Source organism: Phyllostomus hastatus, unplaced genomic scaffold (assembly GCF_019186645.2).
Source record: "Phyllostomus hastatus isolate PE091 unplaced genomic scaffold, TTU_PhHast_1.1 phas_scaffold_182, whole genome shotgun sequence".
Taxonomy (NCBI): Eukaryota; Metazoa; Chordata; class Mammalia; order Chiroptera; family Phyllostomidae; genus Phyllostomus; species Phyllostomus hastatus.
In genome coordinates this window covers 9,551,405-9,575,247 of record NW_025334013.1, presented here as the reverse complement: position 1 = coordinate 9,575,247, position 23,843 = coordinate 9,551,405, and the positions used below count along the sequence as shown (strand labels likewise).

Sequence of the window (23,843 nt, the reverse complement as noted above, 5' to 3'; positions counted from 1 at the left end):
GGCCGGAGGGTCCCCCAGAGCGGGGTCTAGGGGTGCCACTGCTCAGGGAGCGGAGCAGGCACTTGCCAAGGGCTGTACCCCAACTCTACCAGGCCTGTGTCCAGAGCCGGAACAAGATGGCCTGAACTACAGGCACAGTCCCGGGCATCTGGAAAAGCAGGGCTATGGCCACTAACAGAGGTGAATTCACCTGTCTGGGATCAGAGGTCAGCTTGTGGCCTGGGTCAAAGGTTAGCGTGAGTCTAGAAGGCAGGGATCTGTCTGTGACCAGGGTCGGAGGCCAGCCTGAAGTCGGGGTCAGTCTGAGGCCAGAGGGAGAAGGTCCAGGGCCTCGGGGAGGGCAGGCCTGCGGTTGTGGGGCGCCCAGGGACACACCTTGGTCAGTGCCTCGGCCACCTCGGCCTTCTCGGCCTGCAGCACGTCCCGCTGCAGCGCGGCACAGCTCAGCGCCTCCCGCACCTCCACCAGCTCCTTCGCCAGCCCCGAGCGCTTCGCTTCCAGCTGCTCCAGCTGTCTGACGCTGCGGGACAGAGTGCGGGTGGGGGTCGCGTGTCACTTCCCCGCCCTGAGTCCCCTGCAGCCGGACAGTCTGGAGCAGGCTGGGCAGGGGGGCCGGTCTGAGGCAGGCGCCTGCCCTGGGGACAACAGCCTCACCACGAGGACAGCCAGGGCCACACCGCCTTTTGGCTCTGTGACCCTGGGTCTCCGTTTCCCCATCTGCGAGACGAGTGACACCACGTTGTGAAGCTGTTACAAGGACACACGACTCAGTTAAGGATCCGTGGTGTACTGAAGTAGTGTCTGACGGTGCCACCCAAGGGCCTTGAGAACCGAGAATGACACCCACTACCACAGCGCCCTGGACGCCATTGTGACGGGCGTCTCAGGGAAGGAAAGAGTGTGGTGGTTAAGGGGTTAACCCTTCAGAGTGAGGGGCAGGATGCTCGGGTTCAAATCCCGGCTCTTGTACTAACTAGCTGTGACCTTGGGGAAGGCACCTGACCTCGCTGGGCCCCAGTTTCACGGTCCATAAAATGGGGCTAATAACAGCTCCTACATCACAGAATTACACGAGGGTTAAATAAGAGGACCCAATTAAAAGGATGTCTGACACTTAGCAATATTAGTATGAATGTTATTACTGTAACTTTAACTTTTAAAAATGTTAATGTTACTACTGTTACTTTAATTATTGTTGTTATTATGGTCCATACTCTACCTCCCACCAGTCCTCAGATCCCAGGTAAGGCACTATCCCTCCCTGAGCCTCCATCTACCAAAACGGGGCTGAGCAGAAGACCCTGCGTCAGAGGGGTGTCTTGAGGGCTCAAGACGGTAGGAGGCCTGGGTGCTCTCTAGCCACCGAGGACACTGTCAGGAGCCCCGAGGCCCATTCAAGTGGCCCCAGCAGGGAGGCCAGAGCTACTTACCTACGCTCGAGCTCCCTGCGTGTCCGTGCACTGTCCTGAGCTGTGTCCTCCCGCTCTTCCTCCAGCCGGTCCCGCTGGCGCCGCAGCTCCTCCTGCGTTGCCTGGAGCTTCTCCCGCGCCTGCTGTAGCTCCTCAGCCTGCTGCTGGGCCGCCTGCAGGCTCTGGGCCAGGCTGTCCTTCTCCCTGGAGGGCCAGGAAAGAGGGAGCTGAAGGGGACGCTGGGGCCGCTCCCAGCAGGGAAGGCGGCCATGCTGCTGTCCTAGATGTGAGCCACACCTGCCGTCCTCGAAGGCCCCCAGCTCCAGGAAGCCTTCCCTGACCACACCCACACTCATTCCACCTACATCCCTGTGACGCTGGCTCTTTCTGGCAGAGGGAACCTGGCTTTCCTTCGCCCCCAAACTGCCCACTTGGGGGCCCAGTGGAATGGATGGAGGCAGTGACATTATCTTCCAGGATGCCCCCAGGCTGAAGAAGTTAGGTTCCTGGAACATGTGGGCCATTCTGCTGCTTGCTTGCTAGTCCACATGGCAAGTAATGCTTCCATGGCGCTCCCCACATTGTCCCTCCATTCTGGGAGGCCCAGGACGGCTGGGTCTGTCCAGATCTCACAGCTGCCTGCTGCCCAGAACGGCACGCGGCAGCCAGGACAGGACGGGGCGGGGTGGGGGGAGGCAACGACTGGGAACTCTGACCGTGTGCAGAGCGCTGCCGCTTCCCCACTCCACCTAAGTCACAAGCAATTCGGGTGGGGGCACCTCTTTCTGAGCCAGCCAGGGTTTCCAGCTCAGACTTAGGAATGACGACTGTCACACCCTTCACCGTCCCACCTCGTCACTTAAAGTAGCAACCCTTAAGCATCATAAATACGAAGGCTAGCAGTGGGTACAATACATGAGATCGAGGAAAAGCAGCAGCATGCAGAGCGAGGTGTTCACTGTGGCTGCAACAGCACGAACAGCCCTTCTCCTTCCAAGGCGGGAGGCGCATCGGTTTTGCTTTCAGTTCCAGTCGCGACCACTGGCCCCAGGGCTGCGTGAGCTTGGACAAGGCTCTCAGCCTCAGGACAGCGAGGGCTCTGAACTGCGTGAGTTTGGCAGGAAGACTAATTGGAGATAATACTCGCAAAATGCCTGGCAATGAGCCTGGCACATGGTAGGTGTACAGGAAACATTTGCTACCTCACTGCTAGGAAGACCTGGTATGGCCACACCGATGCAAACCCACACGCTGACAGGCCTAGCCCGGCGTTAGACCCCAACACTGGTTTGCTTTCCAGGCCCCCATGCCTGACCTCCCCCCAACCCCGGCACCTGCTCAGGAGGTCCACGGCGCTCCGCAGACGCTGGGCCTCGCGCTGGGCATCCTCCTGGGCCTGGGTGGCCCCGTCGGTCTTGTCCCGCAGACGCTGCAGCTGCCCCTCTAGGGCACGGCGCTCACCCTCGCTGTCGCTGAGCTGCTTCCGCAGCGTGCCCAGGAGGTCCTGGCTGGCCTCGTAGCGCCCACGCATGTCCTGTGGCGTGGGAACCACTGAGTCTGGGCGAGCCCCAGGACGGCCTCACAGCAACCTGCTGCTCTCTGCGGGTTCCGAGGATGCCCACCAGCCTAGGCCTGACGCAGTGGGGCTCGACCCCCAGACCAGGTTCCCGCTCCCCTTCACTGCGCCCTCACCACCACCTCTCTGAGCCCATCACCAGGGCTCTGAGTCTCCATCCCCCTGGCCACTCCGACCTGAGACCCCAGGGTGCCAGGCAAACCACTAGGCGCACTCCCTCTCCGGGGTTCTGACTACCCCAGGACTCCTCCCCTCTGCATCCTGGTTGTGACTCCATCCCCAGGCTCCTGTGGGCCCCTGGTTCCCAAGCTCCTTCATCCTAGGCAGACTCCTCCTCTCAGGCCTTTCCCCAGGGTCCTAGCTCTGTCTGTCCTGTTAGGGAACCTCATCTATCTCCCTTACTATACCAGGCGGAGCCCTCCCCCCCCACTCCGCCCCCAGCTGCCCAAGCCCCTCCTACTCTGGGCTGGGATTCTATCCCCAGAGTTCTCAGCGGCCCCGGGGATCGCCCACTCCCAACTTGACTCCCCGTAACCCTTTCTCAGAGCGGACTCCACCCAGGAACGTTCAGGCTCCTCCCCCATTACACTGGCTCCGCCCCTGAGTTCCCCAAGGCCCTCCCAGGGTTCTGGCTCCATCCTAGGATGTTCAGGCCCCAGCCCAGGCTGCCCAAGCCCCTCCCCCAGGACGCTCAGGCCCCTTCCCACCTGGACCTGTAGCTGGCGCTTGTGCAGGGCGGAGTGGATCAGGGTGAGCACCGAGGAGTCGGAGCAGGCCGGGGACGGGCCTCGGCGCGGGGAGCGGCCGCGGCCCGGGGAGGAGCGCTGCGTCGGGGACGGGGTCCGGTGGCCCGAGAGCCCCCGCAGACTGCCATCCGACACGTCGGCGGTGTGCTCGGAGCCGCTCAGCTGGACGCCGCTCTCCATGTCTGACAGGACCGCCTGAGGAGCGGGGCAGGGAGCAGCAGGAGGGGGGCAGATAAGCCCAGGTGGGGCCGTGGGGCCGTGGGGCCGCGTGTGCAGCTCCACCCCGAAGTCCGCAGCACACCCCAAGCTCCCTTCCTGCAAGTCTCCCTGACTCCATTTCCACTAACTAGGTCACAGCCCTCAGCCCGACAGGAAAGGTCTCCCGTGTACTACGAAGACATCACCCAGCCTTTCCCACAGATGGACCCGCACAGGTGGAGGGGGTCCCCCAAGCTCCCCAACCACCTGCAGTTCAGCTCAAGGCCAGCAGAGGACGCCGTGGCCCTGGACTGCCAGGCCTTGCCCTGCCCAGGGCTACCGGCCCCACCTCACACCTGTGCCAGGTCTCTCAGGGTCTGCTGCAGCCCCTCCCCCTCCTCCGTCTCCAGGGCCGCCGGCTCCTGGACCTGCAGGGATTCCTGGAGTGGCATTGAAGAGACAAGGAGAGGGTGGTCAGCACCTCTGCCCGCATCTGAAGCCCACTCATCTCCCTCCCTGGCCTCCCCGCCATCAGGTAACCTCAAGGCCATGGCCATAGTCCAGTTCCTTGGTAGACCTCATTGCAGCCCCAGTGCCCTGAGCAGACTAAGCCCAGAGAAGTGCAGGGTCCCACCTCGGGTCACACGGCCTATTGGGGGAGATCAGGACATACAACCTGCCCTGACCCCAGGCAGGACCCTTGAGGGGTGTCCCCCTGGTGGGGAGGCAGCTGAGTTCCCAGAGAAACAGCCCTGGGGCCAGCAGGTGAAGACATGATGAGCCCAAGTCCCGGACTCCCCAGCTCTGTGGCTCTGAGACTCTGCACAAGTACTTCCCCGTGGGCCTGGGGCTACTCGTCTGTACGATGGGGATCAGGCTACAGGGCTGCAGACAGGATGAAATGGGACGAAGGAGGTGGGTGTGCTCACACTAGGCCTGGCACACACTAGGTGCTCAGTTAATAAGGGGTGAAACCGGCTGAGTGGATAATCCAGGCCAGCCCAAGCAGCCCGGCCCTCAGCCCGTGTGCCTGGATCTGGCCAGTGCCCCGCCCCACTCTGGCACATCCCAAGGGTAGCGGCATCTCACCAGGGCCTCGAGCTTCTCGGTAAGGGCCTTGTTGACCTGATCCTTCTCCCGATTCTGGTTCTGGAGGCGCTCCACTGTCTGGGCCAGCTCTGTCACTCTGGAGGTGGGGGAGCAACAGAGGTGACTGGGAGACCCACCCCAGCTTGTCCTCAAACTCTCCAGCTCCGTGTCCTGCGTGCTTCCCTGAACCTGAGGCCGGGACCCTAGGATTCGCCTCCCGGTTGGTATGGCCTTGAGCCAGTCACTGCCCTCCAGGCCACAGGCTTCTCATCTGTAAACGAGAATGAGACCGCCGCCCCCTTATCCCCTGGGAAAGCATTCTGGGACTTGTCCAGGTTGCAGGAGCTGGGAGCAAATTTGGCAAGAGAGGTTGAACTCCCTGTGATGTGCCCTGGGCAAGAGCCCCTTTGGGTCTCAGGCTTCCACACTCTGCCCAACGGGGTGCCTCACACAGGGGAAGACGGGCTGAGCTCATGCAGGGGAAAGGCCCGTCCCCAGTGACCAGATCCCCTCCTCCCCTGCCTCACCTGGTACCTACCAGGCACCCACCTGGCATTGAGGTCAGCCTTGTCCAGGTCACTCTGCATCTGCAGCTGGGCCAGGCCCTCCTCCTGGAGCACCTTGTCCCGCAGCTGCTCCTCCAGCTGGGCCTGCAGCAGCGCCTGCTTCTCCAGGGCTGCCTCGGCCCGGCCCTCGGCCAGCCGCAGGCCCGCACTCAGCCCCAGGCCCGCTTCCTGGACGGCTCGGGAGGTCCGGGCCAGCTCCCCTCCCAGCTGCAGCAGGTCTCTGGTGGGGAGGACACAAGACAGGCTAGGGGTGGGGACGGGCTCCCAAGTGTCGATTAAAACCACACTGGAATGCCAGTTTGTCACTATCAGATTGGAGGGGGGGAGTCGCATCACACACGAGTGAGGGTGAGACGGCAGGGAAACTGCCCCTCCCCCACCCTCTGGCGAAAGGATGAGCACAGGGCAGGATGGCGATAAAGAGCTCGAACAATACGAACGGATCAGCTCTTTGACCCGCCAGCTCCACCTCGGAGAATGTATCCTACAGAGACGCCCCAGCACGGGGAAATGACCTGTGGACAGGTGACCCACTGCAGCACTGCCCAGGTAGGAAATGCCGGTGGCTACCTAAATGGCCATCGAAAGGGGACCGCTCTTAAATCAATCATGATATGTCCATTCTGTGGACTATGCTGTAGCCGAGGAAAATGAATGGGGAAGCTCTTCAGAGCCGGAGACGGAACCACCTCCCAGTTATCATTCAGTTATAACACGAGGTGAGGCAAGGGTCTTCGAGAACTGCGAAGATAGAATTCCACCCACAGGACATGAAAGGGTGGGTGTGGGGGGGAGATCTGCCGTATTTGCTTGTATGAAACAATCCTGGAAGGTCATTTAGGAAAGCGACGACGGGTCCCACTGCTTGCCTCCAGAGGGGGGAGGCGTGTCTGAGGGCGGAGGTGGGAGGGGCCTTTACCCAGCACACCCTTTCAAAATGTGAGCCTTGTGAATATGAGTTACTCCAAAGTAAAATATTAAATTTTTTTAAAGATTTTATTTATGTACTTCTTAGAGAACGAGGAAGGGAGGGAGAGAAACATCAATGTGCGAGAGATACATCGATTGGTTGCCTCTCACACATCCCCAACTGGGGAACCAGCCCGCAACCCAGGCATGTGCCCTGACTGGGAATCGAACCTGCGACTATTTGGCTCACAGGCTGGTGCTCAATCCACTGAGCCACACCAACCAGGGCAAATACTAAATTTTTTAATGGTAATGAAAACTAGAGCATATTTAAAATACTTCACGGAGGTTAGATCCTCTCCTTTCCTGAATGAGCTGTACCCCTGGGCATCTCCTACGAGGAGAGGAAGTGCCTCGCTGAGGAAGCATCCCAGTCACTACACGCGGGAGTGAAGGAATGAGACGAGCACCGTCCTGCAACCCTGGACGAACGTCTGGGCCTCGGCGTGGAGCACCCACAGCCGCCAGTGCGCACAGAGAGACACCCAGGCATCCAGGGCCTGCTGATGAAGCTACGCACAGCGCTTACCAAGAAGTCTTGTTAAAAAAAGAAAGGGAGGGAGGGAGGGAGGAAAGGAGGGAGGGAAGGAAGGAAGGAAGGAAGGAAGGAAGGAAGGAAGGAAGGAAGGAAGGGAGGGAGGGAAAAGAAAAGCCTGAACCTGAATCTGATCAAGTCCTAAATCCAACGTCCACTCCACAGGAAATGCAGGAGCCGGGTGTGACCGGACACCACAGCACCAGCCTGGGGAGTCTCTCGGAACAGCGTCCCAGTTTCCCGAACGAATAAGAGAGACTAAAGGACAAACACACCCTCACATGTCATGAACATCTACGGATCCGGGTTCAAACAAACTATCAAGACAAAACGTGAGGCAAACCGTCTGTGACACCCACTGGAAGTTTGGACACATTGAACAGCGGATGATTTTAACAAAAGATGATTAATTAAGCAGATTTTTAATGTACAAAAGGAAACAAATTGGTCTCCCTGCCTCTGCACCCTCCCCGCAGCCTCTCCAAAGACCAGGCAGGACCGTGCCCCCTGCTGGGGGCCGTCTGAGGCTCTCCTTTCCAGCCCCACCCCCCCCTCGCCCGCCCCTCTCCAACCCCACCCGCTGCCATTCTCTCCCCTGTCCCAGCCCTAGCGCAGGCTGCACTCTCGGCCTGGAGTGCCCCAGCTCCTCCGCCAGCTAAAATCCTGCCCATCCCCTGAGGTCAGCACGAATTCCCCCTCCACTATGAGGAGCGTTTTTTTCCTGACCTCCCTCCCTCTCGCCCCTCCTTCTGGGTCTCCAGACGTTCTCTGTTCCACTCTCACGTCACTGACCAACACTCTTCCTCGGTCTAGAATTTTGGGGTCTATTTCTTTTCATCAGGAGAGGTGCTGAGGTCCTTGGTAGCAGAAGCAGAACATTCTAGGGGATTAAAAGCAGAAGCTGCAAATCCTGACTCGGCCACTTAATCGCTGTGTGGCCTTGGGAAGGTCGTTCTACCTCTCTGACCCTCAGTGTCCTCATCTGTAAAATAGGAACTATCACAGTTCTCACCTGATGGAGGCGCTGTGGCTATGAGATGGAACGAAATGTATAAAGAGCTTAACTCAGAGGAAACACCTAGTAAATGCTGACTGCCACGACCGTGGTATGAGTTCATTACTACTAGTTGCTTCCGCATCTCCGAGGGTCTGGCACACAGTAGGTGCATTGGGATGGACTAAAGCTCAACTGAGGTGCGTTGAATTCAACTTCAAAACCAGAGTTATCCCCCAGCCGCTGCTGCTGCAGCGCCTCCCCAAGCACCCCCTCCGCTGGCTGGGCCTCACCTCTCGGTGCACAGCTTGACCTCGCTGACCAGCCGCCGGACCCCCACGACCTGCCTCCAGAGGAGGAGCAGGCGGCTGTGCTCGTTGCTGAAGTAGGCGTTGAAGGACTGGAGGGGAGACGGGCTGAGTGAGGGGCTGGAGGAAGGGCCCCGCTCCCTCCGCAGCTCTGACCTTCCCAGAGGCACTGCTGCCCAGGGAGGGGGTCTTCCCGTGGGCCAGGTCCCAAGCCTCCCTCTGGCACAGGGGAATGGGTTTCAATGCCTCTACCAGCTGCAAGAGGCAGCGAGAAAGAGCAGCAAGTGCCGGCACCCAGGTCTGCATCCCAGCCACCTCACCGGGCAGGTCACTGAACCTCTCTTTAAAATGAGGACGGCAGCACCTACCACATTCGGTCATGGTGAGAAATAGCAGAGAACGTGGACACCTGGCACATGGTACGTGCTCATCAAGGCTGACTATTATTATGACAACTGTTGGCCTCTCCTAAAGGGCACACCTGGCCAGCGGGGCCCTCCCGCTCCTTTTCCTGAAGTCTGAGTCAGACTGGACCCACGAGGCCCCCGCTGGCCTCCCAGAACCCCCAGGCTCACCTCTTCCTCGCGCCTCCATGCCACCTCCCGCTGTTCCAGCTCCTTGCGACTGCGTGTCCAGTCACTGGTCACCTTGCGTATGTCCTCACTCAGAACCTGATTGGCTGAATTTGCCTGGTCCAGCTGCTCTCTGAGCATAGCATTCACCTGGGCCAGGCTGCTGCTCCTGGGTGGGACCAAGAGGGACCAGTGGGCTCAGGGCTGGGGAGGACCTCGCTGCCCACCATGCCCCTTCCCTGCAGCGCCCCACCTCTGCTGCTCCTCCTCCAGGCGGATGAGGGTGCTCTCCAGGTCTCGGCTGTGCTCTGTGTCCTGGGTGGGAGGAGTGGGCATCAGGCTGGGCACGGGGCGGGAAGGGCCTGCCCCACCCTGCCCAGGCACCCACCCTCAGCCGCTGCTGCTCCAGCTCCGTGGACCTCTCCAACAGCTGCTGCTCCAGCTCCGAGCACTTCTTCTTGTACTGGAGAATCTGGGGATGGGTGAGGAGCGCATGGTTAGCCCTGGGGAGGGGGCAGGGCAAAGTAAGCACAGGGTAGGCAGGAGCAGGAGTGGGCAGCCCTGACCTTGGCCTGCAGCCGCTGCACAAGCTGGGCCTGCCGCTGCTGGCCCTCCTGGTAGGCCTGCAGCTTTCGCCGGTAGGAGGCCTGCTCCTCCTGCAGCTGCCTCCGCAGCTCCACGCTTTGCCGTACCAGCCCCCTGGGCTCCTGCGTTTCCAGCTCCCCTGACTCCAGACGCACAGCCTGCTCCAGCTGCAGGGAAGGGCCCTGGGTGAGCGTTCTGGGCCTCCGGGAAGGTAGGCACAGGACTCTGCAGGGGGCATCAGGCACATTTGGGCAAGCCCAGGCTGCAATGCACCTACAGACAGGCTAATGCAGCCGTGCATGGACACATAGACAGGGCACGCATGGACAAAAGACGGCGCAAGCATGGGATGGACACATTCAGGTGGGCCCACAAACACGAGCATACAGAACACAAAGGTGCACCTGGTGCACTGCGAGCCTCTCTTCCAAAGCAACCAGCCCTGCTGTGGTTGAGGATTACTGGAGTATCACGTCTCCCCACCCCCGCCCCCACCCCAAGTGGGCTCAGGGAAGCCTAGATTTGTGTTTCCCGTTATATCTCAGGCCTAGAACAGTGTTAGTGGCACGTTCGTTGAGGTCATGAATTAATGGCCTAAGCACATGTAAATACACTAAAACAGGCACCGCCGCATGCATGCATGCATATTGAGCTTAGAGACATGCACACATGCACGCACGCATGTACACCCACAGGGCACACAGGTGGTGTCAAATGTCCCCAGGGTGACACACACCAACTCCTCGACCGGCCCCCACTTCCCACACACACAGTGCTCAGATATGTGGGCACAGATGCTCTCCATACCACGTGACTTACTAACACCCTGAGCCCCAGCCCCACTGCAGGCCCCCACCTCTCCCTGACCTCATGGGCAGCCTCTGCTGTCAGCACCTTTCCTCCACCCCCCAACCCCGAGGCAGCTCACAGCTCCTTCATCATCAGACTCTGAGGGCAGAGGAAGGATGCTGCCTGGCGCTGGCTGCCCCCCACTGGCCTTGGACCCCCCCACCCCCAGCCTCCTTAGGCACCTGCTGGTCCCAGGGGCCTCTCAGCGTTCTCCACCTGTTGGGGAGGCAATTAAGGGTGAGCGGGACTAACAGAGGAAGGACAGTGCCAAGGGAGAGTTGGGGGACGAGAGCCCAGCCCAGCGGACTCTGCCGCCGGCCCGCACTCGCCATCCACAGCCTGGGCAGGGCACCCACACGTCCGCCCACGCCCGCTCCTAAGACAGCCAACGGCAAAGACAGCTCCCCTCACCCACGCTAACAGCAGGGCTGAGCCAGGTAGCGGCAGGTGCGGATTCCCTCCGGCTGCTCCCTGCATTGACCCAGTGCGCCCGGGAGACGCTCAATGAGCCACTGAGGAAGCTGAAAACGACTTCGTCTCCACCTCCCAACCCACCCGCCCGACACAGTGCCGGGGCCGGGTGAGGGGCTACTGCAGCCACCCACAGGGAGGAGCTGCTGGGAGCTGCTGGGAGGCTTCCCCTGAGTCAGGGGGATGAGGTCTGAAGGTGTGAGGGGAGGGGGTGTGCAGGAGGTTTCTGCCTGGAGGGTGGGCAGCAGGCCCCTGCTAGAAGTCCCCCTAAGTCAGGCGGTGGGCAGTGTTCCCCTCTGAGCGTGGTGGCGGCGACACCAAGACGCTGAGTGCGTTGGGCATCGATGCGGGCGTACCCGACGGGTGTGAGTGGGGAGTGTTTTGTCATCTGTCTCCACTGGGAACCTGTGTGTCTCTGTGATTGGGCCTTCACGAGGACCTGAGAGAGGCGGTCCTATGCTTTGTGCACCTGTGCGTACCTACGGTTGTGTGTGTCCACGAGACGGGAGACAATGTGCCGTGTGGTCTGCAGAACAGGTACATCTGGGTGCTGTGACTGTGCGTCTGGGTGACGGGCTCCACACCTAGGTGGGACAGCGTGGTGTCTGGCTGCAGGTGCAGCTTCCACTGCGGGGAGTTTGCGTCTTGTGCCCCCGCATGTGTCTGTGTAGGGCCTGACGGTGGCCTGTGTGTTTCACGCAGCCGTGAGGACCAGGTGCTGTTTGCTTCCGTGATTTAGAGGGGTTCGGGCCATCGTCGGGTCCTCCATCTGCTGCCCCAGTGCGCCCAGCCGGCCAGGGCCACTCCCGGCCGTACCGATTGCACCCCTCACAAAACAGCCTTTCAATTTTACTTGTAATTCTAAAGGAAGGGGGGGCGTCACCAAGCCGGGATGAAAGAAGTTTACAGTCTCCCCTAGCAACAGCTGCCCTAGTACCGTTATTATTGGAGTCACTCTGTCGAGGTTGCCATGGACACAGGGAGCCCAGGGGGTCCACCCTGTCGAGCCCAGGGGGCGTGGCTATTCCCGCCTTCTCATCCCAGCTGCCCCACCCAACACCTGCTCCTCCGGGACAGGAAGAATGGGGTGGGCTCCACAGAAACCCCGAGGGCCTCCCTCTGAACTTGGAGGTGGCCACTGGGAGCCCCTGCCTCAGTTTCCCTACATGCGATCAACAGGACACAGATCCCCACCTCACCTCTTTTCCCAGGGCTGCTGTGGGGTTTGGAGAGGCAGAACAACCTCGCTGACTGCCCCCCGACCCAGCCTGCATGCAACGGTCATGGCCACAGGGGCAGGCCCTGTCGCCTACGGCCCGGGGACAGGTGGGCAGCAGGGACAGGACCTGCTGTGCCACAGGACCACAAACTGGGAGCCTCATCCCAGCTCCACCGCTGACCCTGGGCCTCTCACGCCCATGCCTGGGCCTGTCCCCCATCTGCGACAGGATGATCTCCAGGCTCTGATGTTGTCTGGGGACCACCCCCAGGAACGGCCTGGAGGTCATTCTCATCCAGTCCCTGGCTCTGGGAGGGGTTGCCCTGACACCGTCTTGGGCAGAGGACAGTGAAGCACCAGGCTCACTCTACAAGTTCCTCAGGGGCCTCCCTGGCCACAGGATGGAATTTTCTAGATTTAAGGCAGACTCCCCTCTCCTGCGCTGTGCACCCCCAGCCACCGCAGCTGTGTCCCAGCAGAAAAAGGACCCGTCAAGTCCCACCTCCGCTTCCCTTCTCTTGCCGGCCCAGGGGGCAGTGCTGGCTCCACTGTCGGGCAGAGCTGGCATTTCATCGTAGCCCCCCCGCTGGCCATGAGCCCGGCTCTGTGCCAGGGCCCAAAGGCTGAGAGGCCTACGCTGGGAGGGGGTTGGCTCAGGGCCCTGTCACCGCCAGCGATGTGGAACCTGGGCCAGTCCGCCCTCCACGCCCCTGCAAACCCTGGGAAAACCAGCTCTCAGCTGTCCCCAGTGCTGGGGGCCACGGCAGGCCCCCCCACCCTGGTCCTCTGCAAGTCCCAACACGTCAGGGGCTTGTCCGGGCAGGCAGATACCAGGACGCAGGCACAGCTCACAACCACCCTCAGAGAAGCACACCCCTCTTCCAGCAGGGGTCGGCCAGCCCCTGCATGAACCGGTCGGCCCAGGGGTCCTAGTACCACACAGGGGACCCTGGGCCGGCTTCAGTCTCCCATTTGCAACATCAGAGGATCATGTCCGAGGTCCTTCTAGCTTCTCAGGGGCCAGCTGCCCCCCGGAACCCCCAGCCCAATTGCCTCTTCCCATACCCAAGAAATAAACCTGTAGTGCACAGCCCTGGGCTGGGGATCAAGAGACCGGCCTTAACTGGCTGTGTGACCCCAGACACAATGCTTTCCCTCTCTGAGCCTCTGTTATCTCCTCTGTTAAACGAGCATCGCAATGGTCCCGATCTCGGTGCATTAAAGGTGAAGCACCCGACACCCAATAAAGGTGCCTCCTGTTAGGACTGAAATCAGCACACACACATCTCCCATCTGCACACATTCTCCCTCCTTCGTGCAACTCTCCCGCTGGCTTCCAGCCACCATCAACTCCCCAGGGTCTCCTCCCGTGAGCCTGGAGGTCCAGAGAGGACAGGGTGCAGAGAACAACCTGCACCCCTGGCCCCGGCCCTGGGACCCCTACAAGCCTGCAGGGCAGGTTCCCGGGAATGGGAATCCCGTCTGGACTTGGAGGCAGGTCTGGCTTCTCCTTCCACTGGCATAGGCCTGTGCCGACCCCAGTCTGCCCCCGAGGCCAGCCGCTGTTGGGTGAACCCCAAGGCCCATGTAAATGGGAGAGAGGGAGATGCCCAGGGACTCAAGGGGTGACAGAGACCTCTAGGGGTCTTACTCTCTGTGTTTCCCCAGCCCCAGGCAGGCCTGGGACAGACAGGAATGAAACACTCCTGGTGCCAGACACTTGATCCCATTAGCTCATTGGTTCCTCCGAGCTCCACTTCATATGGCCATCCCCACGGACTCGGAGAGCAGAGCGATTTGCTCAAGGTCATTCAGGTTGGCAGAGCCACAGTTAGAACCCAGGCCGGCCTGCGTGCAGGCCCACCTTTGGCCGGGAGTGCAGGCCTGCCCTGGCCGTCACCCGGACCTCCCCGGCCCAGCCCTCAGCCCCCCGCCGGCACCCACCCTCTCGCTGATCGCGTTATACTTGATGGCCAGCTCATCGCGCTCGGCGCGGCTCTGGGCCAGCAGGTCCTCCACGCGGGATAGCTCCTGCTGCAGCAGCTGGTTCTCTTCCTGCAGCGACAGCACTGATGCCATCTCCGTGTCCGACTGCGGGGCTGGAGAGGGACAGCAGGCACATGATTGGCTTCCTCCTGGGTCCAGGGGCGCATCCACCCCCTACAGGTGCCCTACCCGTCCGTGGAGGCAGGAAGGTGGACTAGGACCCAGGGGGAGCCTGGGTAGGAGTGGACATAGCATCAAGCCACACAAGCAGCGCTGAAGAACAGGGAGGTGGGCAAAGCGAAGGGCCTAGGACTAGACTCAGAGTGGACACGGCTACAGCTGAAGTGCGGCCCCACCCAGCCTGGGAGGTACGGGAGGGAGGCTCAGTAGGAGTCAGGAGGCCAGGGCCCAAGTTCTAGCTCCTTCCTTCTCCAATTACGACCCTGCTCTGGACCTCAGTTTTGCGGATCTGTAAAATGGGGGGAACAGGACCCAGATCTGCCAGGAGAGCAGGAAAGCCTGACTTAGGGAAGGGCCTCGTGTAAGTTCAGGGATGGGGATAGCGCAGGTCAGGTTGTGAGCAGCAGGAGGAGGAAGAAGGAAAACGAAGGCCAGAGGGAAAAGGAACCGCGTTCTGTGGGCTCCGCTTCCACCTGGTCAAACTGGACGCATGCGTGGGCCTCTAGGCTCTTCCAGCCTGGGCACGGGCTCTCTCAGTCCCTGTCTGTGGCTCCCAGGGGCCCCAACATCCCGGGTCTCCCAAGGAGGCTGAGGTTGGACAAGGGCCATGGCAGGAAAACCAGAAACACCACCAACTGCAGACACTCCACCTCGACTGCGTGTACCCCACCCCACCCCCAGACTCTCCAAGCGCAGATTCAGTTGTGAGCATTCAGTTGTGAGCGCTGCAGGGCCCATCAGCCTTCCAGCGGGGTGGGATGGTGGGAGGTACCACCCCTGGGTCTTCTGCAAAGCCCTGAGCTAAACTGAACTGCCCTCCCCCTATAATCTGGGGTTCCGCCAGCTCACACCTTCCCTGGGACGATGGCATTTGGGGTTTAAGTCTTTGCAGCAAGGAAGGGAGGCTCAGCCAGCGCCTTCCAGCAGCAACACTTGGGGAGCACGTCTAGGGAAGCGACACCACTATGTCTTCCCTTCCTCATCTGTGGATCGGTCCTTCCATCGCAGGGCTGCACCTGCCACCCAGCGAGGAGACACGGAAGCCGCCATCACCGACACCGTCAGGACGACTGAGGAGGGGCAGCGTCTGTGCAGGGGAGGCGTGGTACCTGGGCTCTCAGGCTGGGAGAAGTTCCGGGTGACAATCTCCCTGAGGCGGGCAGGCAGGTGTGCCAGCAGGTGGGCCGGCTGGCGGTCCTGGACCGGGTCCTGCAGACTCAGGCCCCCCTCCTGGCCTGGCCCCAGGACACTGCTCTCCAATGTCTGTGAGGAAAGAGAGAGGGTCTGAGGGGAACCTGGGACCCTGGGCTTCCGGCCTGGGTGGGAAGGGGCAAAGTCCTGCTGCCCAAGATGTGGGTGCCCAGGAGACCGGCAGGAAATCCCCCAGATGGAGGGAAGCCTGGGCGTTTGAATCACGAAAACAACAACTAAAAACAAAAACGAAAGACGCCCCATGGAAAGACACTCTGCGTGCGCCTCCTGCTGTGAAAGGACACCCCTCGAGGGCAGGAGAACCACGCCCACAGCGGCAGCACGAAGCTCTGGGGGCTCCAACCCAGCTCTGACCTCAACAGGTGAGGATCCGACCCCCACCCTCTGCAGGGCACCGGGACAAGGGAGCCACACCATGGAGCCCTGCACGCCCCTCTACCCAGAGTCCAGTCAGGCTGGGAGCTGCAACCTGGGGCCCCCTGCACCTCGCCACCACGCCTCTCCCACCACTGGACCCCCAGCATGTACCTACTCCTTCCCGAGCGGCTGGATGGGGTGGGCACAGCCCTCAGGACCCACCTGGATAACCGTCTCCAGTGTCAGCGGGGCCTCCGACGACCCCTCCAGCCCCAAGCTCATGGGAGGAGGCCGTGGGCACCCCTCTGCAGGGCCCCAGACTAGCTCAGTCCACCCAGCTCACCCCACTGCCAGGCTGCTGTGCTGAGCACTGGGCAGATTAGGCTTAAATCCGGTGCCCCCATGTGACCACAACGGTGGGAGGGGCTGGGGAGGGGGAGGGGTGGGAAAGCAGAGGAGGGGAGAACATCAAGGCGGAGGGCAACAGACGGAAGACTTAGGATACAGAGGGGGAGGGGAGTAGAGAGAGGAAGAGGTTGAGAAGAAAGGGAAGGGGAAGGATGGAGAGGGGGAAGGGGAGGAAAGGGAGGGGAGAGACCAAGAGGAAAGGACTCCCAACACACACACACACACACACACACACACACACAAACACAAACACACAAACACACATACTCCCCACCTGCCCCAGCTGCTGGGTCCTAGAGCCCTCCAAGCTCAGGGGCTGGGGTCAGCATCCAGGAGACAGGCAAGGCCAGTCTTGAGAGGTACAGGGGTGGGCAAAAGTAGGTTTACAGTTGTTAAGTAGGCAAAACACAGTTTATTCTTCTATTATTATTTTTAAAAGATTTATTTATTTATTTTTGGAGAGAAGGGAAAGGAAGGACAAAGAGAGGGAGAGAAACATCAGTGTGTGGTTGCCTATTGCGCACCCTGAACCGGGGTCATGGCCTGCAACCCAGGCGTGTGCCCTGACTGGGAATCAAACCAGCGACCCTTGGGTTGGCAGCCCGTGCTCAATCCACTGAGCTACACCAGCCAGGGCTATTCTTCTATTATTATGTATTAATTATTGCATTATTTTCCATACGAACAACTGGAAGCCCACTTTCGCCCCTCCCTGGATCTAAGGGTGCCGGGTGACTTTCCCAGCTCCAGTGCAGGGCAGAGAACACCGGTGGTGGGACGGCCCAGACAGGGCAAGGAACCGAGTCCCCCTCACAACCCCGCCCCACCCCCACCACCTGCTGTGTGCCCCAGGGAAAGCAGCTCGGCCTCTCTGAGCCTCAGTGGCCTCCTGTAAGATGCGGACAACATCGGCACCCACCTCAGCCAGCTGTCGGGGGATTAAACACAAACTATCGTGTGAGCACAGACAGCGCGTGACTCGGTGCCGGACTCACGGTGAACCCTCAATATATACCGATTTTGTTCATTAAAGAACCCGAAACGCACAGTCCCTGTCACCCAGGGCTATGGGGCTCAGCTGTCCGCCCACTGCCCCCCCCCCCCCCGTTCTTTCCCCGAGGCAAGGAGGCCGCATAGCCTGTGGGTCAGGCCCAGCGCCCACAGCTGGGGCCAAGTCTGCTCCGCCGCTTGGTAGCGAGACCGTGAGCAAGGCCCCTCTCTGAGCCTCGGTCTCCTCACCCCTAAAACGGGGCCTGCACGACCCACCACAGAGTCGGGAGCAGTAACCGGTTCGGAGCAGGTAAGGGATTAGAAAGAAGCACAGCTGGCCAGGTAGTGATCAGTCAGTGGGTGGCAGCTGCTGTCCTCGGCTCCTGCCACCTCTGGGCCCTCGCCTCAGCCTCAGGGCACCCACAGGGGGGCCTCTTTGCACGACCTCATCAGATCCGCCTCTCACCCCATTTCCAGACGAGAAAAATCAAGGCTCGGGGAGGGGGGGCGTTCGCACTTCGAGGCTCCACCACCGAGTCTGGGTCAGACCCAGGAGCGCGGCAGGTGCGGCATCATAAACGCGCATTCTCCGACTGGGGAACCCGTTGTGCAGATGGAAAACCAGGAAACAGGGCGCACGGGACCGAAAAGAGAAGTGCCACCACGTTTCCATGGCAACCGAGGCCAGCTTTAGGCAAAACTGAACTCAGCCAGAGGCAGAACGCCGCCTCTACAAAACCCTGCTGCAGGCCGCACGCACAACCAGAGCAGGCGGTGGGCCACCAGCACCCCTGGGCCAGGATCTCACCCCGCTCTTGCCCAGCCTGGCAGAGAGGGGGCTCCAGATGTGCTCGGTGAGCTGCACAGAACTATTCTGTGCCTTTCTCCAGCCAGTGCCTATGGGAGCGGGGAGGGAGCGGGACACCAGAACCCTGGGCACCGGGCGATACCAACCCTTGGCTCTGCCCACCGAGTTCTGCCCTAGGGTCCTGCTGGGCTCTCTAAGTCCCAAGAAACCCTATCTGAACCCTGTACGCAGGTAAAGTCCTCCAACACCTGCAGCTCCCATCCAATTCTCAGAACAATGATAGAACTCCTCACGGGAATCCCAAAGGGCTGGGTGTCGGACACTCAGCATCTGACTGCCCGGACTCCAGACTTGGCTGGGCCTCCCCCCCCACAAGTGTGACCCTGAGCCAGGGCCTTTGCCTCTCTGAGCCTCAGTTTCCTTATCTGTAAAATGGGATGACACAGGGCCTGCTTCTATCATGAGGATTACCTAAGATGGCCCATGCTTAACTGTGTGCCTCGACATGGCGAGGCAGAAGATGCTTTGTGTTCATCAAAACATATTTTCGATTTTTTAAGGAAAATGGCTAGAAGCCATTTCCCAGACTCCCTTGTAGTCAGACAGGGCCACGTGGTCAGGTTCTGGACAGTGTAATTAGGATGGAAAGCATGCGTATCGCTTAGACGTGGCCCACAGAAACCTCCCGTGAGGAATGAGCTCCGCGCCTGTCCGGCAGCTGGAAGGAGATAATTCTGAGGTCCTGGGGTCAGAGCCACAGCCGGAAGGGGTCTGGGTCACCACGTAGAAACAAAGACTAGAGACTAGCTATCAAACACCCCACAGGGCTGTTCGTGAACAAGAAACGGACTTCTGCTGTGTTGAGCCTCTGAAGTTCCCGGGTTTCACTGCTGGCTCGTGTTACCTTAATCACACCGCACACTGTTAAATCGCGGTGAGTGCAGGCTGCACTTCGGGTCGTCACTCCCATCACTAGCATCACTGTCTTCCCAGTGCCCCGCCTAGAGCCTTGTGCCTGGCCCACGGTGGACCCTCAGCCATTGTCTGCAGGTCCAGAGGCAGGAGCTAGCCAGAAAGTTCCTCAAAGACTGCTCTGAGTTCCAAACACGCCAGCTGCTCTTGCCCACCTACCCCTTCTTTGTTGTTCCGTTGATGACCAGACACTCCAACAAAAATACCGAACCAACCACATGCTCAACCCTTCGCCTCTGTACCTTATCCATTTTAACCTCGCTGGCAGCCCTGTGAGGAGGTACTGTTCTACCCACTTCACAGATGACAACACCGAGGCTCAGTGATGCCGAATAACTCGCTCGAAGTCACCATCCATGAAGGGCGGAAGCCGTGGGTGAGACCCCCGTAGGCCTGGTTCCAAGGGGGCAGACAGAAACGGCCACGGCTGCCGTACGTTGTGCTCACCATGTGCCAGGCGCCCCCCACCCCCACCCCGGTGTGTTACAGAAGCCACTGCCATCTCCTGCTGGGACTGCTGAGACGGCTCCTCACAGGTCGCCCTGCCTGTCCTCTCGTGCCCTTACCCCTGTCTAGTCTCACACAATCGAGATCACATCTCTCTTCTGTTTGATGCCCACCCCTTTCCATCACACTCAAAATGAAATTCAAGGTCCTGCCACAGCCAAGAAGAGGGCCTGCCGGCCCAGGCCCACCTCTCCCCCTCGCCTGCCCCACCTCAGCCCGGCCGGCCTTCTTGATTCCCCAACACACCAGACAGGCTCCCGCCTCGGGGCCCTGGCACCTGCCATGGTCGCTGCCTGGAACGCTCTTCCCCCTTCCTGCCATGGCTGACTCCTGTTCGTCAACCAGATCTTGGCTCACAGATGTCACCTCTGAGAGGGCAAACCCTGACCTCCGGGCTACAGCAGGTCCTGACAGTGGTCACTCACTGTCGGTGCCAACACGTGTGTTGTCTGTCTCCACCAGGGGCAGGGACCAAGTCGGCCCGTTCACGGCAGTTTCCACAGTGCCTAAGGCCAGAGCTCCAGGAACAGCTGCTGAGCCAGTGAATGAATGCTGAGAGACAAATGATAATATAGGAAACTAAATGGAAAAAAGGAAAAAGAAGCAATCGCCCTGGACTCTGACAGGGTCGCACTGGGCAAGTCTTGGCTGCAGGCTGGAAAGGACTCCCAGTGAACACGCACCCAGGACCTGCTGCACCCCGGGAGTTCAGGGGACTCCTGGTGAGAGGGGTGCCTAGTCTCCAAGAGGGGTGCCCATCCCCAGGGCTTGAGAGGAGGAGCCAGCCAGAAAAACCCTCAAGATCTAGCGGTTCTGACTCCTGAGGTCTTTTCCTGACTGAGGAGCCCAGTCTACCCTTAACCTCTGGTCCGCTCACAGTTTATTTATTAAGCAACTGCTGTGCGTTCAGCTAAGGAAACAGGAAATCTCAGATGAAAACCAACAGAAGGTAACGCGGCTTGGGGGGTGGGAGGGGGGGCTGGCCACTGCAGGGTCAGAAATCGGCCTGGAGCACTAGCCACTTGGGTTTGCATAAAAATCCAAGGGGAGCCCGTGCAAAATGCCAACCACAGAGAATGGCATGGGGGCCCCGGCCCCATTTTGAAAAACCCAAGGAGCGGAGAGCCCAATCCCTGCACAGGCTGTGCCGTCTTAGGCAACTCAATTGACCGCTCTGGGCCTCAGGTCCCTCATCCCTAAACTGGAGCTGCTTTCGATTCCGAGGGTGGCACTGAAGGTGAAGTGACATCCCACACGGTGCCGACCCGCAGGAAGCCGCATGAGGGATCTGCTGTTTGTGGTGAGAGTTGGGAAGGGCCTCCTACCGCACGCAGCTCAGCCCCGTAGAGCGAGGAGAACCCCGGAGCGGAGGTGCGCTCGTTGGGCGCTTGCAGGCCGCTGGGACCGAGCAGGCCCCCGCCTCTTCCCGCCCACCCCGGCCCGCGAGCCCCGGGCAGGACTGGAACTGGACGCGGCAGGATGTCAGCAGGGCCCGTGGGCGCGCGCTCCGGCAGCCAGGCCCTGCAGCGGCGGGGGGTGCAGCTAGTGCGCCCTGAGCGCCCCCAGTCTCTGGGACGCGGCTCGAGCCCGCCTCTGCGCGCGCTCGCCTTCCCGCCCTGGGCGCGCCGCAACCTCAGCCCGGCGGCCCCGCCCGCGCGCCCCGCCGCCTCCTCCGGTCGGAGCGCACCCCTCGTGCCCGAGACTCCGGGCCGCGGGAGCGCGCGCGGCCGGTCTCCTACCTTCGCGCTTCGCGGCCGCCGCCGCCGCCGAGGCCGAGCGGGTCCGGCAGGGCCGGGCCAGGGGGTGGAGCCCGCTCGCCACCCGCCCGCCTCCCCCGCGGAGGGCGCGCCCTGGGGCCGGGGCGGGGCCGCAGTAGGCGTGCTGCCGGGGTCCGTCCACACAGAGCTTATTTCGGACAGGCACTGGTTGAGGGCTCTTCATCGAGCGCTTGTACTGCTTGGGACAAGCGGGGTTTATTAGCTCCTTTGCATAAACGACAAACTGAAGATAAAGCAAGTCGTGCAAAGCCTGGCACCTGCAAGGTGGCGGAGCAGAATCCGAGCCCAGAGCCAGCTGCTTAGTCCCTCTACGGATTTGGCTCAGGTTTCCTGGCCTTGAAGACCTTAAATTCCTGAACTTTGACCTCAACCCATCGCCCAACCAGCGGGAGGGAGCATTCCCGCCAGCCCCCTAGGAGCTCAGAGAAGCAATACTGAGGTTTCAAAGACTCGAACTGTGGGGAGAATATCTTTGTTTTCCCGATTGTCCAGCAACCTCGCACGAGGTCCTCTGGCCTCAGTTTGTCTGCAAAATGGTGGAACCTCGTCTGCTGCCCATTCCTTCTCGCAAGCTCAGGCGCTTCCTCCGGCCGGGATGGGAGGAAACCATGCCCTAGAGACTAAACAGTGATGTCGTTCCTATTGTAACAATTAGTTAGGCTCCACCTGCCTCCCTCTGTTCTTGAAGGCATTGGAGCAAATCATCCACTTCAAAGCAATAGGCTGGTCTGAATCTCTAGGTCGAGGGAGGGGTGTGCTTTGAAAAAGCATGTTGAATTTTACGATTTTATAGTTGAGAAACAATAAATACCCAGAAAGCACAGCAACAGGCCTGTGGCTGATGGTTCTGCCTTTCCCCATGGCAGGAGGGAAAGGAGTGGGAGTTGACACGTTGTCAAAGAGGAGCCTGCTTTTCACGTCTGAGAAGCTGCACTAGGGGCTGACAGGTGCCCTTTGGGCTCTGTGACCTGGGGATGGCGCAGGCAAGGCTGTGGCCTGGGCCAGAGCCGAGAGCTATTGGTCAGGAGAGACTGGGTCAATCCTTGGGACTTGGGATACGGAGAGGTATGAGGTTAGGAGGAGAAGGGCACAGTTTCCCTGAGGCATCCCTGGCCCAGCCTGGCGGGGTGGGGGGGCTGCCTGACATCTGCCAGTGAGCCCCACCGGCCCCCAGGTGCCTCAGCGTGGCCCAGGTCCACGTCCCCCTGCCTGGGTCCCTACCCAGGCCCTGATGGGCTCATGACCTCACCAATCCACTTTGGATCCTGCCTGTCCCTGCAGTCTTCATTCCAGAGTGTTCCTCATAGCACCAGGAACCCATCCTTGCCCCTCCCTCCAGGAGACACGCCCTATGCCTGGGCCTACTCGGGCCACCCCCCTCCCCGCATCAGGTCTGCTTTGGTGAACAGACCCTGCACCGCACAGGCAGCCTGTGCCGGCTGCGTACCACACTGTGCTGGCTGCTTCCTCTCATGTTGCCACACTCTGTCCTCAGTCCCTCTGAACACTTCTGCAAAGCAGGACCGAGGCTGCAAAGCAGGTTCTAGGATTATTTCCATTTTACAGGTGAGAAAATCGAGACTCAGAGAGGTAGTCACATGCCCAAGGACAACAGCAGGAGGTTCAGTGGCTTCTAAGCCGTGTTCTTTCCTATACACCGTGCAGCGTCCCCTGAGATTTTGGGAGGGCAGCAGGCACAGCTCCTTTCTCCTTAACCCTCTCACCTCTGGAGCCCAAGGAGCCTCCTGCAGGGAGGCAGATACTTTCACCGACCTCCTGGGGAGGCCTCTGGCTCCCTTCTCTGTGAGGAAGCTGGGTCCCCTGCTGTGCTGACTCGGTGGCTCAGCCTGCCCTATGGTCATTTGAATCCCCAGGGCTGCTGCCCACCCATCCCCTGCCCCAGAACCAGGTGGTGCCCAGTCGAGCAAACCCAGGACCAACCATCGGAAGGAAATTGTGCTAGGTGCTCACCTGCTCACGGCAGAGGGTTCTAAGACTGCAACTCAGGTAACTGGGAAACAAGCAAAAGAGTTACCTGCCCCTGGTTGCCGGGGCCAAGCGCCTGCCTAATCCGGGCATTGTGCTGGCTTGGACTCTGCCCACCATCAGCAAAACCACATTAACCGGGAGACTCGGAGTTTGGGCGTTCTGGTTCACTGAATTTGATGGATATCTTAAAGCTAACAGGCAAAGTCTTTCTATAATGCCTGACTTTATTTTTTTAAGCATTAAAAAAATTTTATTTTTCCTAGCTGGTGTGGCTCAGTGAATTGAGTGCCAACCTGTGAACCAAAGGGTCACCTGTTTGATTCCCAGTCTAGGGCACATGCCTGGGTTGCAGACCAGGCCCCTGGTGGGGGGCACACAAGAGGCAACCACACATTGATGTTTCTCTCCCTCTCTTTCTCCCTCCCTTTCTCTCTCCAAAATAAATAAAATCTTTTTTTTAAATGTATTTTTAGAGAGAGGGGAAGGGAGGGAGAAAGAAAGAAGTGTTGATGTGAGAAATATTGATCATTTGCCTCTTGTTCATGCCCATCTGGGGACTGAACCCACAAT

At 60.1% G+C, this 23,843-nt stretch overlaps 1 protein-coding gene across 5 annotated transcripts in view; it reads right to left on the bottom strand.

Moving 5' to 3' along the window:
- The window catches only part of CROCC (ciliary rootlet coiled-coil, rootletin), a 45,136-nt gene extending 21,801 nt beyond the window's left edge, over positions 1 to 23,335 (bottom strand). For 2 of the 5 annotated variants that reach the window (XM_045859482.1, XM_045859483.1), the window contains exons 1-15: positions 16,044 to 16,136; positions 15,362 to 15,515; positions 14,031 to 14,185; positions 9,529 to 9,714; positions 9,351 to 9,434; positions 9,216 to 9,277; positions 8,966 to 9,131; positions 8,376 to 8,482; positions 5,568 to 5,804; positions 5,019 to 5,115; positions 4,286 to 4,369; positions 3,693 to 3,926; positions 2,744 to 2,943; positions 1,431 to 1,613; positions 376 to 520 (exon numbers count right to left, since the gene is read on the bottom strand). In XM_045859482.1, the coding sequence (XP_045715438.1) occupies positions 376 to 520; positions 1,431 to 1,613; positions 2,744 to 2,943; positions 3,693 to 3,926; positions 4,286 to 4,369; positions 5,019 to 5,115; positions 5,568 to 5,804; positions 8,376 to 8,482; positions 8,966 to 9,131; positions 9,216 to 9,277; positions 9,351 to 9,434; positions 9,529 to 9,714; positions 14,031 to 14,185; positions 15,362 to 15,515; positions 16,044 to 16,103 (2,154 nt within the window). In that variant the 5' untranslated portion in view covers positions 16,104 to 16,136. Of the gene's footprint in view, positions 1 to 375; positions 521 to 1,430; positions 1,614 to 2,743; positions 2,944 to 3,692; positions 3,927 to 4,285; positions 4,370 to 5,018; positions 5,116 to 5,567; positions 5,805 to 8,375; positions 8,483 to 8,965; positions 9,132 to 9,215; positions 9,278 to 9,350; positions 9,435 to 9,528; positions 9,715 to 14,030; positions 14,186 to 15,361; positions 15,516 to 16,043; positions 16,137 to 21,245; positions 21,311 to 23,255 lie in introns of those variants that run through there. The other 3 variants (XM_045859486.1, XM_045859485.1, XM_045859484.1) reach the window with 3 other exon arrangements.
- Positions 23,336 to 23,843: the final 508 nt, after the last annotated feature.